The sequence below is a fragment of the Halichoerus grypus genome, chromosome 1, assembly GCF_964656455.1.
Source record: "Halichoerus grypus chromosome 1, mHalGry1.hap1.1, whole genome shotgun sequence".
Taxonomy (NCBI): Eukaryota; Metazoa; Chordata; class Mammalia; order Carnivora; family Phocidae; genus Halichoerus; species Halichoerus grypus.
Window position 1 is genome coordinate 76,395,024 of NC_135712.1, and position 19,417 is coordinate 76,414,440.

Consider the following 19,417-nt stretch of genomic DNA (forward strand, 5'->3'; position numbering starts at 1 on the left):
GTTCAGTGAATTGTAACAACTGAGACGTACTGATATGGGGCCTTTGACCTAGCTTCAACAAAGGTACTTGGGGACATGAGTGCACACGCATAGGATATAAACATATGAAGCATCAGATGGGAAATACTATGACAGCCATGATAAGTGTATGCTCGGTCAACCCAGTTTGGGTGGGAAATTATTCTAAAGCTTCTAAGAAGATAAAATTTTAAATATTGCAGGGAAAAAACTAACATTGTCTTTCACATAATTACTGAGCTCTCCACATAGCTGGTATTTCTTAAAACTTACTGGTAAAAAAAAAATAGAATCTTCTTTATCTTTTTATTGGGATATGTCACTCAGATCCTTATTTCTATGTAGTTCCTTTATACTGTATTTTATTAATATTCCCCTCAAAAAGGGGCACCTAGATGGCTCAGTCGGTTAAGCATCTGCCTTCGGCTCAGGTCATGATCTCAGGGTCCTGGGATCGAGTCCCATGTTTGGCTCCCTGCTCAGTGGGGAGTCTGCTTCTCCCTTTCTCTCACTGCCCCCTTGTGTGCACTCTCTCTCCCTAATAAATAAATAAAATCTTTTAAAAAATATTTCCCCTCAAAAAATTGTGTCTTGATATACCAAGAAAAGTTAAAAATTTTTGAAAAAGGAAAAATAGTTAAAATGAAAAATATGCATGGTTTTATTTCTTAGATCCATTGCTAACATTTTGGTATATGAACAAGAGAAATTAAGCTTCTGGATGTGAACTAATGCTTTTCCAAGAAACTGATGAAATATAATCAAAATTTAAGTGACAAAATACTTCTGAATTTTCTAATACAGAGGGCAACACCTGCCCTTCATGCATACAATATTTATAGATGCCTCAGAAAGTATGAAAAAAAATCAGTTTTATGACTAAGAAAACTCAGTACACAAACTTCCCTTTTAGAAGCTCAAAAGATTCATTTTGCTGAAAAGAACCACTACACGTTATGCTTGGGAAGTTTCCTTACTATTTTTCTTACCACTCCCTATCCTTTCCTTGCTTTCTTTGCCCTTTGCCCCATGCAGCTGATATCCTTAACAGAACTAAAAAAGGAGCCAGAAGGGGAAGACAAGAGAAAATAGGAGGGACAGCCGGAGTCGTGGGGAAGAACTGTCTTTCTTCTAAACTCTGAGTATTTGCTGTAAATGACAGCACAGACACCCAACCTTCTTCTCCAAAAGGTGTGTCAAGAAGCAGATCACTGCCATAAAATGTCATTACTTTTTAAAGCACCAAGATTTAAGAAGGTACAGAAGTAATGTCTATTAAAAAATAAAAACAAAACAAAAAAGCAAGTAGGTTTCTCGCTTTCTCACTTTCTCCCCCACAGGGTATTACCTATGTGCGCGTGTGTGTGTGTGCGTGTGCGTGTGTGTACAATGTATATATGATATATGTATAATACATATATATGTATATATAATTTATATATATGAATGTATATATAATATATATGTATGTACATATGTATACATATAATATATACATGTATATATAAGCAAATGTATATAAATGGAAACATATTATATATATATATATATATATACACATTTATATATATATATATAAAGACAAAGCACAGAGACAGGTAAAGGAATTCAAAATCCTGTTGTTTAATTGATATTAATAGCACTTAAGCTTATTCTCCCTCACCAGCCTCTGTCCCCTCCCTCTTCTGTTACTTTCTTTTTGATCGACCTTTGAGCAATACCCTTGAGTACTTGGGAGCAAATATCCAAGTATTTCTCTCATTATGTTTTACACAAACTCTCTATCAGAAACATTAAAAACTTTGGAAAGCATCATTTCTTTGTGCCTCTTGCTAGACGAGCAGGTAGATCCATGGACAATTCCTGATATTCCTAGTATTTTTTATATCCACTTCATATATACCACAGGGCTCAATGCTGGCACTGCCTCCACACCATGAGGGTAGGTATTTTAACCGCTAGGCTAGTAATGCCTATACTTGCTTTATAAAGAAATGATATTTTACAGAGAATCCTCTAAAACTTTATAAATCTTTTTAAAATTAGACATGTTCGAACAGGCACTAAAACACAAACACGCCTTGGCCCCGTCTCATGCAGAATGGGTTGGTTACAGATGTTCTCCTGCAAGCTATATCTTGCCTATTACAAGAACATTCATCTCCCAAACACATCATTTCACCTACTTTGCCTAAAGCAAAACAAAACACACACAAAAATTAGAGGATTTTTGAAATATCATTATTAACTCTTAAGCCCTTCCACTCACTTATGTCCTTACAGAGAAGATCAAACATCGGATTTCCAAAATGCCACCATCTGACGACCACTTGCCTTCCCCCATGCGGGCTAATGACAACAGGGGAGGCTAACTTGCGTCTTCATTTCTCTGACCTACAAAACTGATGCCTGGCCCAGCAGTGACTCATGAAGCTGGAGACATTAGCTCATGGCAATGATTCAGTCGTGAGAATTCTGACAAGGGCCTCTCCCCTCACTGGCGCTTCAAGGGGAAATCAGTCCCTGGAAGGGATGGCTGATGACCGAGGCACACATGTTAGTGTGTCTGGGATCAAGCACTGTGAGAAGGGGCAAGGCTGTCTGAATGACAGCTGTCATCCTAATGAGAAAATACTCCCACAAGCAAGCACATGCAGCATACCCTAGTTCGAAGAGCCTTACAGAAAGGTCCTTATCTCCCACAGCCAGCCATTTCCATCAGCCCAGGAGAAGAGTGTGAATTCTATTCTAGAGACTACTTGGCTTTCTCCTCAGGGAAAGAGGAAAGGCAGAAGGGTCAAGTGTCTGGAGGCTAGTAGATTTTTGGCTTTTGTTACCAGGGGTGAGAGAGAACCTGGCAGGAAGTTTTGAAATAGGCTGGATAATAATCATCTCATTCAAGCAGGACCTTCAGCTAGAACCTCAGTAAAAGGATGTGAATGCTAATTTGGCAAGACAGGAAGCTACACGCCTTACCTGCTGCCTCTATCCCAAGGCAGCAGCGACAGTTTGCATGAGGATGGACTTCCAAGTTCACAAACCACTGGCACCTCATTAGCTCACTTGACCCTCGCGGCAACCCTGGAGTGTAGGTATCATTATCTTTATTTTAAAGATGAGGAAACGGAGGCACTGGGCAGGTTAAGTGATTTGCAAAACTCCAGCTGGAAAATGGCTGCTAACCGTTTACTAACATATATCCGCTAGTAAGATAGTTAATCATTTCAGCTCCTTCTGGCTGGCTTTCCGGCCCTCCTCCCTCCTTCCTATGTAGCCCCTGGAAGCAGTGACTTCCACATCTGACACTGGTGCTCTCTCATGTCTGTCCTTCCTGGCTCAAGTGCACTGTATCATGGGTGAGTGGTCAGCCCCACCATCAAGTATCTGCACGATCGTAGCATTTTCCAAACTGCTTCCCGTATTCCAGTCCCTCTTCAACCATCCTCCATACAATGCTGGATTAATGGGCTTAATATACAGATCTGAGCATGATAATTCCCGTGCTCAAAAAGTAGTCAGTGTCAGCACACTACCCGTGGGATAGAGTCCAGATGCCTTGATCCGCATAGGCTGGCCTCATCCTACCTTTTGAGTTTTAACCTGTGCAGTTTCCCATACATGACCACAGCTTTGAGCAGAATAGTGGAATGACTGTCCTGGGGAGGGCAGAACAGGCTTGCTCGCCCCTGTGTTTCTACTCTGCTGCCTGTCTGGAAAGTCCACTCTCTTCCCCACTTAACCAGTTGCCTGGCCCAGAGCAGGTCATCCATTGCTGTCCTTCTCTTTCTTTCCAGCCACAAAAGACTTCTCCTCTGGATGCACAGGTTTTTTAATTCAAAAGAACTTCAGAGGCTACTTGATTCATTCTCTCATCTAAAACTTGAGTCAAGGGTCCCACCTGCTTCCACACACTGTGGTGGCTGAGTTCACTACCACTGAAGGCAGTGCATTCCATTGCTATAGAAACCGGGCCATTCTTCACTTTGAACTGGAATCTGCTGCCCTATGACTTCCTCTCTTTTGTGGAGATTGGGCCCGCTGGGGTCATCCAAACAAGTCTAGAATGTGGTTAGTTTCAGGAAAGCTGGGCAATAAAGAAGGAGCTCTGTGCAACTGAATAATAATATCACCCTTTCTCATAGCATGGGTCCTAGCTCTGATTGGGTTGAGGCTGTAAAAATAATTACTCCTCAGTGCTGTCTTCCAGAGTACAGTAATTTATCTCAAAATTGTTCTTGAACAATTGTTTAAGGTACTCGTACATCAGAAATATACATGGCAGTATGCCTGGGTGTAACTCAAAGCCACAAGATAAATGCTATTTATCTTCCTGGAGCTAAAATTTTAAAGACTTTTTTTTAGATAAAAAGACAAGAAATATTTATATTTAAAGATATTAAAATGAAAAAAAAATGGAAATGTTTTACAGAAACAAAACAAAAGCCCAGAAAGTGTATGTCTTCTTAGACTCAGGACCAACTCAGATTATACCCTCAGGATGCCCAAGGTAGAGATTCATTTGTCTCTGCTCCTAATTGTGATAAAAGTTTTTTAAAGTACTGTTCTAATATATCACCTCCACCACAAAATGGTGGCAGCAGAAGCTAGAGGTTCCCCTAGAGAGGATTCCCTATTACAGTGCCCAAGGAATCCATGAATGTGGTGGGTTTAGGCTAAATTCTAATCCTAAATTTATGACCCACACAATTAAAAAATCACCATTGGCCGGGCACAGTGTTAGGTACTTTACATTCATTATGTTTAATCCTATTAATAAAGTGCTACCTAAAGATGTATTATTCCCATCTTAGGGATGAAGAAGCTGCCCTAGGGACAGTGTCTTGCCCAAGGCCACATAGATAGAGAGAGGAGGAATTCAACTCCAGGTCTATCTACCCACAAAGACTGAATTCTTTCCACTCACCACCCTGCCTCCTTAGGCACTTTTGTTTGTCCTCACTTTAGTAAAAGAGCCACAGTCCCTGTTTTCAGGAAGAGGCGAAGATGTGCTGGATATCTACCAGGATGGTCACAGTATTTGTAATCATCAGTCCTGCAAGATAACTAAAAATGATACACTGTGAGCATCTCCCATATTTTACAGGATTGTATGTGGCATATTACATCTCATTGTAAGTTAGCAGTTGAGAGAACATTTTCATCTTAAATTGGGTATTGATGGAAAAGAGATGATCCCCTATTCTGCTTAAATGTTTCCAAGTATTCCGTTTTCTGCTTCTGAGGTCTAAATTCCGATGTCAAACACATTCAGAGAGCAATAAATTAGGAGCTAATCTGTGCCCCACAACCATATGCCCAAGTGACAACTTCAAAACAAATTGTCAAACCATTTCTAAAAAGAAAATCTGTTAGTTTGGGAATGCTTGTAAGCAAGTTTTAGAAGGATGTAACCTCTCACACTGCTCGTATAAGAGTGTGGGCTGTACCCAGGCAAAATATATCCATTCGAATCCCCTTCCACTTCTAATTTATTTATTTATTTTTTTGATGCATTCTCCATGTGGTGAGCACAACTGACCCTCTACTGAGATCAGTGACAAAAGATATCCAAGCAACTCTGGTCATTTCTTTGTATATACTCACTAGGACCCTCAAAGGCAGACACAATGAAGGTTGGACTCAAATCTGTGAAGTTAGGTTGTGTTTTGAGACAATGGGAAAGAAAGCTTAGATTTAAAAGTAATTATAATAAAAGAATATTTCTAACAGGTAGAAAGAACATATAAAATTAAAAAAAAATGCATCTACATTAAAATACTGCTTCAGTTACATTGTGGCACTAAGTAAAGAGTTGATACCTACCAAAGTCAAACCATCAGTAGTACACACAGAGAAAGGGGACTTAGAATTGTATTGCTTGTCTTTATCTCACTAAAATACCGGCAGATGATTATAGAGACCTTCTTTGCTGGAAATTTCAAAGCACTGAAAAGGAAAGTATATAGAATGACATGCTTACTGTATTCACTGACTAAGACCACCTAGTATTGGGTATAAAATGCAGATTTCTCAAAAAGGAACAAGGCTAGCCAGGGAAAAGAAAATAAGAAGTCCCCTTTCTTCTCCTTTCCTGAAATAGCTCAGTCAACACCCCTAAGAAGAAAACTGAAGGAAATAAGAGGTATGCTCTCACTCTTGGAAGCAAAAACACCCAGGAGATTATAGAATACATTAATCAAGGAAGCCAAGATTTTAAACTGAATTTAACATTCAGTTTCAATTGGATTGGCTCTTCTCCTCATTTTAGAAGTCCATATTATGAAAATATACTATTAAAGCATCTCGGAAAACATCCAGCTAACAACTTAAAGAGTTCACCCTATGCTTTTACAGAAGAATCAGCTTGCTGTTTTCCCTTCCCCCTCTGTTCTTTTACCTTTTGATTCGCCTTTCCCCTCCCTGCTCCTATTCCCCAAGTATCCAAGGTGATAATCACACTTGGATAGAGGCTGAAAGGAGATTCTAGAAAAACTTAACAAAAGGACTCTTCTCATCACGATTCTTCTACCTATGTCTATAATGTTTGTGTGAAGAAAAGCATTATAGCTGAAAACCACGGGGCAGTAGGTAAGAAATCACTTCTGAAATAGGAATACATTACAGGAACTTTTACAAATAGCTATATATTTAATGCTTCTAGGGGGTCCTAGTGAATAGCCTGGAATAAATTTTCCTTTCCTTCAGCTTCTGCTGCTAAGTGAGACATCTTTTCTCTAGACCTTGTGTTCGCCCTCAACTTGCCATTCTAGCTTTTAAACCAAAAAAGTACACAGATAAGTTCCTGTTTGTTAAATTATGTGAGTACCTTCAGACATAAAATAGAAGTATCTGCAAAATATGCTTTTGTGACACCTAAACATAAAAGTATAAGTTGTAGTCTTTGAAGATAAACATCAAATACGATCCATTACCAGTGAACACCATGAAAGAATAATGTAAGTCTAAAGAATGAGTTACCTATGGTAACGCTTAGAGGTGGATGATATATTTTTCAAAGACTGATTAAAATAGTTATTTGTCAGGTGCCTTTCTAAACTCAAAGGGAATAATGTTAAACTATTTTAAATGAGTGTGTATTGATTTATATAATTTCAACACATTCTAGGCATGAGAATAAGCAAAGGAGAAAGAGGTTACTTAGCTATGTGGGTTAGTTCAAGAAGAAATTCTTAATTATCATAATAGGGTACATTTTCTACACATCTATCCTAACTGTTGAGTATAAAAAAAGTTACTCCAAATTTCTATTATGAAAATACTTTCTAATGTACCTACCGATCAATATGCTTTATCTAATTATCAAACACCATTTCCCACAGGCCTTATGTACAAATTCTATGGTTTTGTACAGAAAGGTCAAAAGAGTGAGTGTAGGTGATAAATTTGAACAGATAATATTTCAAGGGAAGCACCAAATCCTGAGTCGAATACACAACTTGTGTCCTCAAAGACCTCCACGATCAATCACTAAGGCAAAGGAACAGAGCTTGCTCCATTAGCACTCACAGCCTTCCTCCTAAACACTTGCTTTTGGGGACATTTTACCTTCTTAAGACTGCTCTGCTTTGAAGACTGTGGTGATGGTCAGGGATAGTAAACACACGCAACAAAAACTAGAATTTTAGATTCAATAGGATCCAGTTTTTTCTCTTTTTTTTCCCCTTACAAGCAAAATCTTGAATAATACCTTTAAAAATTTATTCAAATTCTTAAAATAAAGCCTAGTCTACACTACAGAATTCTTTTTTGAATAGAATTCTTAGCAACAGGAAGATGTTTTGTAAGTATCTATTCTAATTTTTCTAGAGAAAATTTTGAGAAACATAGGCATCTCAGATCATTACACATCAAGTGCATCAAAATTCTGGCATATCAAAATATTAATTAAAATGTTTGTTATAATAGCATATCAGTTTTAGATAAGTCAAGTTCATAAAAATAACTTCAAATTTTATGTTATAAGTAAACTTAATACACATGTTAAGGCATTCAAGATATTTAAGCAAGTTTTACAGGATTATGAGAATTATTTTGCTATTTTATTTTTTTTAAGATTTATTTATTTTTTTAAGATTATTTATTTATTTATTATTTATTTGACACAGAGAGACAGCGAGAGAGGGAACACAAGCAGGCAGAGTGGGAGAGGGAGAAGCAGGCTTCCCGCTGAGCAGGGAGCCCAATGTGGGGCTCGATCCCAGGACCCTGGGATCATGACCTGAGCCAAAGGCAGACGCTTAAAGACTGAGCCACCCAGGTACCCCTATTTTGCTATTTTAAACTATTACAGTGGCTCATAGTGGTCAGAATTTTGCTTTTATGACATACAGTTAATCATATCTATAACTTACTTGGTGACAAGTCCTTGGTCAGAAGTATAATCCATAATAACAATGTTGTTCTTATGGGAAAATGAGATTTGCTTTTCCAAGAATACAAAATAGTTAACAAAAAAAAGTAGAAGCAATTTATATTGTTAAACACCAGGGCTCTATATTCATACATATGAAAATATGAAATATGAAAATCTTAAATTAACACACAGGGTAGAAGGAAAAAGTAAGTAAGCAGGGGAGAGAGAAGGAAGAAATATCTTTCAAGCCCAAATTATAATTGTTATAAATTAATTCCTTTGTTACTCAACTAGAGTAACATATTTATATTTATATAAATATGCATGTTTATTTTTGTATTTTTAAGAAAAAGAGTATTTTTTTTCTTTTACTGACCCCATAAAAATGATCACAATTTAAAACTTTATCATTTGACCTGCTGAAATGTTACCAATAAAACACTAAGAAAGAAAGTAACTGATTAACAGTTGTGGATCCAATTAAACATGTTTTAAGAAGAAATTATTTTATATTAGAAAAAATACATATATACACACACACACACACATATGATATATATAGTATATTTTCATTCCACTTTTATTTCTAGGGATTTATATATTTATACTGTTTTATTCATCTCTGCTTATAAATGGAAAACCCCAAGAAACTGACTAAATTGTAAGCATGAATTGATGCAGCATTCAGCACGTAAATCTAAAAACAAAAATCCAGGGTAAGATAATAACATATTATGTTTTTAGAACTTGATCTCTCAGGCTCCCAAAGAGCTTCATAAACTTTAATTAGGCCTCACAACAATCCTGCCAAGTAAGTACTGTAAGACCCATTGAGCAGATGGGCAGACACAGAAGAACTTGCCCGAGATCACAAAGCTTGTTAGTACCCAAAAGTTGCCCTCTGAGTCCTGTGTTCTACTTCATGGACCACGCTCTTCATGAGCCTGTCAGATGAGTTCTCAGATTCAAATGAGGACCCTTAAGCTAATTAATCATTGTACATCCTATCTAATATAACTTGGAAACCATTCAAGTAAAAAGAAAGGTATTTTGGGGGCACCTGGGTGGCTCAGTCGGTTAAGTGTCTGACTCCTGATTTCGGCTCAGGTCATGATCTTGTGAGATCAAGCCCCCCACTGGGCTCCCTCGCTGGGCATAGAGCCTGCTTAAGGTTCTCCCTCTCCCCCTGCCCCCTCCCAAGTATTTTGAAATGGAATATTCACCTTCATTATATTTTTCACAAGGCTTAGCAGATGATACTGGTTAAATGGTATAAAAAGTAAAAATAAAAACTGAATGAGTAACCCCATGAAGGAACACCTGTATGACTGGTGAACTTGAAAATTCCCTATTTGGCATAACACAATCAGAAATTACATTCCAAGTCTTCAGACGTTAGTAACACAATAACAAAGTGGCAAATTATACTGTTTTCTTTTCCACTGAGACATCATGAGTCTTCATTACTAGATTCAAACTAAAATGAGAATGCTCATCTATTTGTAAAGTGAGAATCCCTCCCAAATTTACCTCACAATGAATTAGATCTGGGATCTCTGGCTACTATCAAATTTTCTTTTAAATTTCACCTGAGGGCAGCCTGATGATGGGGCCGTAATCACTATTAAAAACCACAGGAGAGACTGCTGCTAAGATCATTACCTTTAGACCTCCATGTGTCTAATTACAGGACCCCTTGTTCTAAAAGCCATTCCATGTCTACAGAACATCTGCAGGGCTTCAAAGAGTCTAAGATTTTTCCTTACAATAAACTCTCCTTTAATCTCAGAGAATTAGAAGTGGTTGGGCAGAAAGCTATGTTATCTCAAGTCCTCTTCCAGTCATGGTGACCTGAGTAGACATGGTAATTGCTAGTGATATAAAACTATGAGGATTTATTTTACACGCAGTTGCTTTACTCTTGACGACAGGTGATTGCTAAAGCCCCTTCATGAAAAAAATACATCTGTCCTTCTCCATCGGAAGGGACGGGAACCACTGCAAGACTTGGTCATACTATGGAAATGGCTAATTATTGGGAATGTGAGCGGGAGAAGGTGCAGGACTCAGGTATGGGAATACCCTTGGAGCAACATTCCCTCAATAAATGGCACACATCATTCTGGGCTGATTTTAAGGGATCTTTGTCAAGCTTAATGTTATACTGTATTTCTTTTGAGTCATTAAAGAATTCTTATGACATTATTCTCTGTTTATACCTCAATTTTCAGGTCATTTTTGTTCCAGCACACTTTCTATGTGCCAATTAAAAATAAGCTATCAGTTAATGAGCTGAGAAAATTTATTCAAAGCCCCTTAAATCTCACTGCTCTTTTCTGATTACAGTTTTGGCCAATTTTAGAGAGGTAAGTCACAGAGTCCCATAAATTCTCTAATGATAAAAACAAAAATAAACAAATAAGATCCTTTCCTTAGACAAAGGATACAAAATGCACACTATTATATTTTGTATACAATAAAATTTTTACTTGGAATGAGAAGGTGAAAGTCATTTACTGCAAGAAAAAAACTGAGAAAAATCTGCAATGACAAGTGTGTTGCTTGGTTTATTGTAGAAAGGGATTAATCTATACAAGTTTTTAAAGGGATAGAGAATTATTTTTGAATGAAATATAGTTACTGGTAATCTTTCCCTTAGATACTTGCTTTAGTTTCCAGTTATATTATTTAAACTTCACATAATCTTCAAGGTACTGAGTGGCTGGTAATACCTACAAAGCCAAAACAAAAAATTGACCACCACTAATGATAACACAGTGAAGGAAAAAAAGGAGGAGGAAGGGAAGAAAGGGAGGGAAGGATGGAGGAAGAGGTCAGGAGAAAGAACAATCTTGTCACTGTTCAATACATGACAAGGACAACATTCAGCATGCCTATTGTTCTGTTTGGTCTGTAGGATTTTGTAATTGTTTTTAACAAAATTATTATTGTCATTTAAAGATCTGGAGACATTACATGCAAATCCAGGTTTCTAGCTGTTTCTGAAAAATTATTCTTTCAACACCAGGTCTACTTTCCCCCAAGACAACAGGCTGAGGTTGCAAAGTACATACCCCTGTAGGCAGGGCACATGATCTCATCTTGCTGCTATCCCCGTTCTCATCACTTGATTCCCACTGATATTTGGGTTTGCCACCTCTCAGGTAGCCCATTTCTAGTCAAAATGGTTTGTTAAACCAAAAGGGCCTGATGATCCGATTCCCATTCTTGATGAAAACGCCCATGGTGATGGATTTATATCATGATCTTCCCAATATTAATCCACCATTCCAGGAAAGCAAAGCTCCAGTGAAAAAAAACAAGGTACTGAGTGGCTGGTAATACCTACAAAGCCAAAACAAAAAATTGACCACCACTAATGATAACATAGTGAAGGAGAAAAAGGAGGAGGAAGGGAAGAAAGGGAGGAAAGGACAGAGGAAGAGGAGGATCAGGAGAAAGAACAAGGAGAAAAAAAGAAAACTTTGTAGTGGAAAAAAGAAATGCCAGCTTTATTTAAATATGCTATTTATTTATTTTAATAAGTGGTAGTTCTCATCATATTAGATACAATAAATCAGTGTCAGAATGTTTATTTTTTTAAATATTTATGTCTTTATTTTGAGAGAGAGAGAGCACAAGCAGGGGGAGCGGCAGGCAGAGAGAGAAGCAGGCTCCCCGCTGACCAGGGAGCCTGATGCGGGACTTGATCCCAGAACCCTGGGATCATGACCTGAGTCGAAGGCAGATGCTTAACCGACTGAGCCACCCAGGTGCCCCCCAAATTTTTATTTTTAAATAAAAACTCTATCGTGCATTCAAACAAATCACTCAGAATAGTGTGGGAGGGGCATAAACATTAGGTGAAACTGGCTTATCACAAATACATTGACCTAGAGTCAATCTAAAAAAATTAGGGTAAACATGATGATGAAGTTATTCTGCTCTGCCCTGGGGACAATAGCCCTGCATCATGTCTTGCAATGGAAATTAATTTTTAATTCCAATCAAGGGTTAACTAAGTAACATGAACCATCGCCAAGAATCTTCAAGCACTTTATTTAGGAGATTCTTCCTCAATGCTTGGTGAACTAAGAAATAGCTTGGCTAACAGGTGAATGTGCTCAGTGTTATTGTTTTCTTCCTCATGAGAGGGGCACAAAAAGGCATTCCTATATGTATCTCAAGAGATTTACAGGACAGCTATGTCAGGAAGTGAAAATAACCTTGTTATGTGTAACAAATGTATCACTGGCAGGAGCCAAGTCTGCGGACTTCTCTCCTGTCTCTCAGCAATAAAATCTAACAGCTACTCAAATGTGAGATCAGCTCAAGCCCCAATTAAAGCTCAAATGTTGAGGACAAAAGTGTTTCCTTTGTGAAAAGAAGTTGATAAATCATATTCACCATGAAAAAGTTTGTCTGTACATCATGTCCTTTGATGGGCTATTCTTAAGAGTCCCGAGATTCCAGAGGGCCACGCAATGGGCTGGCTTGCATTAGATTTCTGCAGAGCTGGCAGCCTTATTCTGGAAGTCTTACATTTCAGGTAACCTGATGACAGGGAGGGTGGGCCACAGGCATGCATCTCAGCTCGCCTCTGAAGCCAAGGCAAGAGAGCTTGCAGGGCTGATATGTTGGGATCAATGAAACTCTCTGGGGAACTGGCTGTTCTCCTTTCAAATGCCACCTCCCTAATCTCTCCACTTGCTCAAGTCAGATTCTTCAAAGCCCTGAACAGGACATGAGGCTGGCATGATTAGGAAAGGCAAAGAAAGAATGCTCTCTATAAATCATGGGTAGAGGCAAAAAGCATCACATTTACGGGTGGTTAACAATCAAGGTCAGAATTGAGGCATACTGCTTGGAACTGTAATTGCTTCCTTTAGCCAGGAAGAGAAAACAAAGTTTCTTCATATTTATTAAGGGCCTACTGTATGCTAGACAGTGTGCTGGGCACTAGGTCAGGAGGCCTGCCCTCCAAGACCTTGAAATGTATGAAGGGAGAAAGGACAATTGCAAAAAAATATGATTGTATGGCCAATGGCCAACGGCCAGGACTTTTTCTCAGACAAAGCACAACAAAAAAACACTAACCTGAAGTTCTTTTTGCAGTGTTTGCACACAGATAATACTGTATGCCATGGGTTATTAAAAAAAACAAAACAACAACAACAACAAAAAACAGCTCTCAAACTGACAAAGGTGTGTGAGGCTGATAATCAAGACAGACTGACCTATATTCCCAAAGAGGCCTGATCACTAGAGTCCAGGGAAAGGGAACACTCTGCTCCCAGAAGGGGTGTCCTCACCACACCTCTTTGTTCTCAAGTAGGTGCCATACAAAGCTTATCTTTTCCCTAGCAACAACTCCCAAAGCATTCCAGGTCAATCCATACGAATCTTTTCAATGGCCATAGAGTAATGCGCTCCATGGATATGTCACAACCCATTGAAACAGTTCCTGCTGGTGAGCATGCAGGTTCCCTCCAGGACTCTGCCACCAGCAGTCAATATACCGACTCTTCCATGAGTGAAATCCACTGCTAGCCTTTATTTAACATGGTGACTGAAAAAAAAGACATCCCCATAAATGAAGTAGCAGATTAAAAAATGAAAAATACATGCTGAAGTCAACAGTTTCTTAAAATCTGGAGAGGGCCCTTCCTTGTGCTGGCGAGGAGACCCTGTGTCTGCTTGGGCAGACACCCTGTAGGAGTCTGCATACGGGACAGCCTGTTACCATTCTCTATCATCTTATTCATATATTTGGATAGTGGATAGTATCACAGTCTCTTGGGGCTGGAGTAGGCATGTGAATTGCCCAAAAGCACTAAGAAAAAAAAAAGTAGAAACATTTTGCTCTGCATTCTTTCAAATTATTACTGGTTATACAACTGAAATCTCACAAAACTGTAATAAGCTCATGAAACAAAGGGATTGGAATTCAGAGTCAGCAAACATTTATATGCCTATGACAAGCCAGGTGTCCATAAGAGCACTACCTGGGTCATGTAAGCCCCCTAATAAGGAGTCAGTATTAACATCCCCATTTGGGCAGGCCCCATATGCCGCGAGCAAATTTCAGAATTGAAATCCACACCTAACTTTCTTGCCACTTCTTTTTTTTTTTTTAAGATTTCATTTATTTATTTGAGAGAGAGAGCCCGAGCAGGAGGAGCGGCAGAGGGAGAAGGAGAAGCAGACTCCCCACTGAGCAGGGAGCCCAATGAGGGACTCCATCCCAGGACCCCGGGATCATGCCCTGAGCCGAAGGCAGAAGCCCAACTGACTGAGCCACCCAGGTGGCCCTCTTGCCATTTCTAACATACAATTCTGTCAACTGTCTGATGACTCATGACTCCTTACTACAATACTAGACCGGCACTTCATGATGTTAAATGGGAGGCCTCTCTGAGCAGTAGCAATTAGACTGTAGAAATAAGAAAAGAGTCTGAAGCTTAAGTCCTAAATTTAGTGTGGGTTTGGGTTTGAATGTATGTGTGTAGGTCTGTGAGGAATATGGAAAAATGTTAACACACTTCATTTTATTTCATTGGAAGACGTTTAAAATAAATACCATGTTTTTACGGAACTGGAAACACAATCACATTTGTTATTTAAAAAAATAGAGAAAGCAAATATGCATCTATGCTTTAAATATATTAATTATATTTTGGCAGTAATTCTGAGTAAAACCAGAATTAAAAGAGAAAACACGGGAGGATGATGACAAGTGATAAAATGGTACTAAAAAGGTTTTTTATTAAAAAATTACCAGAAGACGATGCAGTTAAGTGTGGCTCCTCCTAATGACAGCGGCTTCTGCTGCTTCCAGTTTGTGGGCAGTTGTAAATGATAGTATTTTATTTTGAAAAGTTGCTTTAGAACGCACAGATGCCAAAGAAATAGGTGTTGTGTAATATGACATTTAAAAAGTCCTCCATCAGCTGGGCTTCAGCTCCGTAACACACGGGGCCTGTCCATCCCGGCACGTCTCCTTCTCTCCATCGGGAGAAAAGGCCGTCTACACAGGATGGCAGAGACACTTGCACTGGGAGTGAGGGGACCCGGGGGTCCTCGCCTTCCTCGACCGGTGATCAGCCTTATCACCTTCACTTCTCTACGCTTCCTCATTCATAAAAGTGGGGCTAACAGCCTTAGTTGTGAGGCTCAACCTAAATGAACACGTGAGACAATACTTTTAAAAATGCGAGGTCTATGTTTAAGTGGGAGGATGTATAATTTGTCTCAGAGAGTTAGATGGTGCAGCTTAGGTGTTTTTAGGTGATCTCAACAGCTACTCCAATAAGGGTTCAAGTGCCCTAAATTTAGGAGAAAGGCACCTGGGCCTAAAATAAAACTGATGGTGAACATGAAAGGACTTAATACAACTCTAAACACCATGTGATACACTGGCAGGAGAGAGTGGACATCTAATTCAATCATTTGTCCTATAAAATCTATAGGGTAGACTGTAGACAGCTGAAGAGAAACCCAAGAAAGGCAAAACAGCTTAACAAAGGCCCCTCATTAATGGCAGGCAAAATACCTAATGAGAACCTAAGTCTTTCTAAAAATGCCCTATTTTAAGATTTTATTTATTTATTTGTCAGAGAGAGAGAGAGAGAGAGAGAGCATGAGCTTGCGCACAAGCAGGGGGAGCAGCAGAGGGAGAAGCAGGCTCCCCGCTGAGCAAGGAGCCTGATGTGAAGATGCGGGGCTGGAAACCCGGACCCTGGGTTCATGACCTGAGCCGAAGGCAGATGCTTAACCGACTGAGCCACCCACATGTCCCAAGAACTCCTATGCTGATTATTAATACTACCTCACCATAAGAAAAGAAAGTAGGTTTCACCAGACTCATCCTTATCCTCACCAGAGGTACTGAATGAAATTGAGAAAGACAAAGTGACTTGGCTAAAAAGTCACAGAGATGATCATGTCTAGAATTGAGGTTTTCTGGCTCCCAAACAGTGGCTCTTCCCATAACAGCAGTGCCTACCCCTTCATTCAGAATACTGATCTCACTGTTGTCCCATGTAAGGAAAGTAAGTATACTCCAGAAGACATTTTCTTTCCTTTTTAACCTACCACTTAGGTATAGCTCCCCAGCCTTTTTGCTGTGACACAATTTACTTCTCTGAGAAAGGGGCTTTGATGGTTCAGAATCATGTTCAATCTGGAAAAAAACCTTAAGAACCTTAAGATTTCTGTATGAGGAGATGATGAGGGAGGCGAGGGGAGACCGACTTAATGTTCCATGTGTAGCAAGCTACATCACTATGGTTCTTAAACCATGTTAGAAGGGAAGTGCTCCATCATTTAGTGGCCTCAGTATGCCCATCAGCCCTTCAGATGTGCTTATTCCTAACACAGTGGAGCTTGGCCTGGGTATGCAAACAAGAAACTGTTAACCAGGAAGATCAGGGATTGTGAACACCCAGTCGGTGACCCCTATTCTAAAGCACATCATGCTCCATTTATAAAATGACTATTTTAGCAGATCTTCAGCAAAGTATTACTTAGATTGATCATCCAGTATTTACTTAAGGCCTATGGACTCTAAGTTTACTCACCTTTAGTGTCCATCTCCAGGATTATTAATGCAAAAGACACTCAAGACTGTGACACAAGTGATAAACAACACATGGGAGAAAGATCAAATTTTAGGCTCCTACTTAGACCTTATGTTTGAAATATGAACCATGACAGAACCGCTTCTCAAACCGTGAAAGAAAAGCACAAATATAAAATTTTAGACCACTTTTGAACATCCTGATGTGGAACAGTAGAAAAAGAAAGATAGAACACTATCCAGTGGGGGAGGGCAGAATCAGAAATAGGTCCAGCTACACAAAAGCCTCTGTCCCTTCAGGGATGTCACTTAATCTCCACATTCTTAGCTTTGCTCATTAGGAAAATGGGAATTATAAAACTTGTCCTACCTAGTTCACAAAGAAGTGAAGACAAAATGAGGGAACACATGTGAAACTACATTTGGATGTAGTGTTGTAAATGTAGATTGTTTTATAAACGATGTACAGCTGAATTAAAGCTATAGTGAACTAGATGCTATGACATAAAAAGTAAAATACTTTCTAAAGAAACCTACTTGCCAAAGGGGGGTGGGAAAGACCCATTAAAACAATTCTAAAGCTACTTCTCAGTAAGATGATAATATTTGGAAGCACTTCTATAATCCATGCAAATATAAAGTTGTTTGAAAAACACGTGTGCCACTTTGGTGTTGGGCATTCTTTGATCAAGTAGTTAAAACCAGTCTTGTAAGTCTCCTCCCTGATATGTGAACTTTATTTATAATACATTACAAAACAAACTTTGAAATAGAATAAACATTCTTATATACTTTTTTAATTTTTGAAAATATTTCCATGTTTTCTTGGAAAAGTTATATGTGCAAAGTTCTTTTTTCACAACATTTTTAATCAGAATCTCTTTGGACTAATTGAGGACTCTGATACACAGTTTTAGAGGCTTCTTTGAGGAAAAAAAATTCTAAATGTGCTAAATATATAAGTATCAATAAGTTATGATTTGTGCTATAGAACCTACATGTATAAATGAATTTAGCCATTCCATAATAAATGAGATTTTAATTTATTACTCCATGTTTGCAATTTTTTTAAACCACATATTAATATGACATTTACTTCTTCAAAATAATGAGATAGTAACTATCCTACATTCTTGGAAATGCATGCATGTATCCTATGCCTATGATAATTTTTGTTGGCATAATGCTTTATAGTTTTCCAAAAACCTTTACAGGAAGGACCCCCTCCCCAACAACAGCAAGAAGCAGGTGAGAATGGATCTCCTGAAATTGCCAGAACATAGGACTTTGTTTCCAGGATCGGGGCTTTTCCCACTCAATGGCACTTCTTCTCTCTCTGGTTCAGGGTTATATATTCAAAAACAAAATGTCCTTGGAGGACAGTGAGAAACCGTCCACCATTTGAAATGGATCTGTAAGCTCTGACAGAGGAGAAGCCCCCGGGAGGGGCAGTGAAGACCCCCCTCAGATGCAGGGGTCAGGTTGAAGGGCGCACAGGGGCCCGGGGCTCTTACCGTCCAGGTGGCCGACTTGGCGGTGCTGGACTGCTGGAAGGACACGTCGAAGCTGTGCGGGCCCGGGTAGTCGGTGTTGGAGGGGATGGCGGGGGACGGAGAGAGCGCGTCGAAGGTGGAGCTGGGCTGCGCATAGGGCGATGGCGCCGTGACGCTGTTCTGCGCGTGGTCTGTGTTGTAGGGGCTGGTGGACGAGGAGCCGTTCTGAATCTGCTGGTCCATGCTGTTCAGGAGCCCCAGGTTCGTGTACTGTGGCTGTAGGACACCCAGAAACCCCAGGGTTAGCTATGTCAGCGGCAGATCATTGCTTTGAAAAGGCATCATTTGGTGCATGCATTCTACAGAAATTGACCTTGAATCTATGAAACCTCACAATACTCGGTAGAAGGACTAATTTGTGATACACAGAAACACCAAGGGAAGTCTGAGGCCTGCACGTGTTTTGTAATGACCTGCACAGATCACACAGCTTCATGTGCAGCCTTTGGAGACTGTGGTCTCCTGAAGAGCACCTGAAAATAGAATATATACAATGATATTGTAGTATTGTCTGGTGACAGACGGCAGCTGCCTATGTGGTGAGCATAGCATAGGGTATGGACTTGGAATTACTACACTGTACACCTGAAACTAATGTAACATTGTGCATCAACTATATTTAAATAAAAAATAAAAGTAGAATGTGTACTTATTAACAAACTGGGCGAAAATGTCCAGTGCTCAGTAGCTGTATGGAAGGTCTTTAAAATAAATGAATACCACCTGCTATTTTTTCCCCCCTCCCGCCACAGTATTCAGAATGAGAAAGACCACTGGATAGATATGTTCTAAAGGGGATTTAAGCCTCAAGTTGTTGTATATGGAGCAAAATCAGAGGTCCTCCAAATTTTCTTGTAGTCTTATTATCTAAATTCTGTCCCAGGGTATGAAGAA

The 19,417-nt window shown here is 39.2% G+C and overlaps 1 protein-coding gene across 5 annotated transcripts in view; it reads right to left on the bottom strand.

The window, feature by feature from the left end:
- Window positions 1-19,417, bottom strand: part of TP63 (tumor protein p63) — a 232,791-nt gene that overhangs the window by 64,208 nt on the left and 149,166 nt on the right. For all 5 annotated transcript variants that reach the window (XM_036064645.2, XM_036064636.2, XM_078068034.1 and 2 more), the window contains one exon: window positions 18,485-18,739. In XM_036064645.2, coding sequence (XP_035920538.2) covers window positions 18,485-18,739 — 255 coding nt within the window. The remainder of the gene's footprint in view (window positions 1-18,484; window positions 18,740-19,417) is intronic.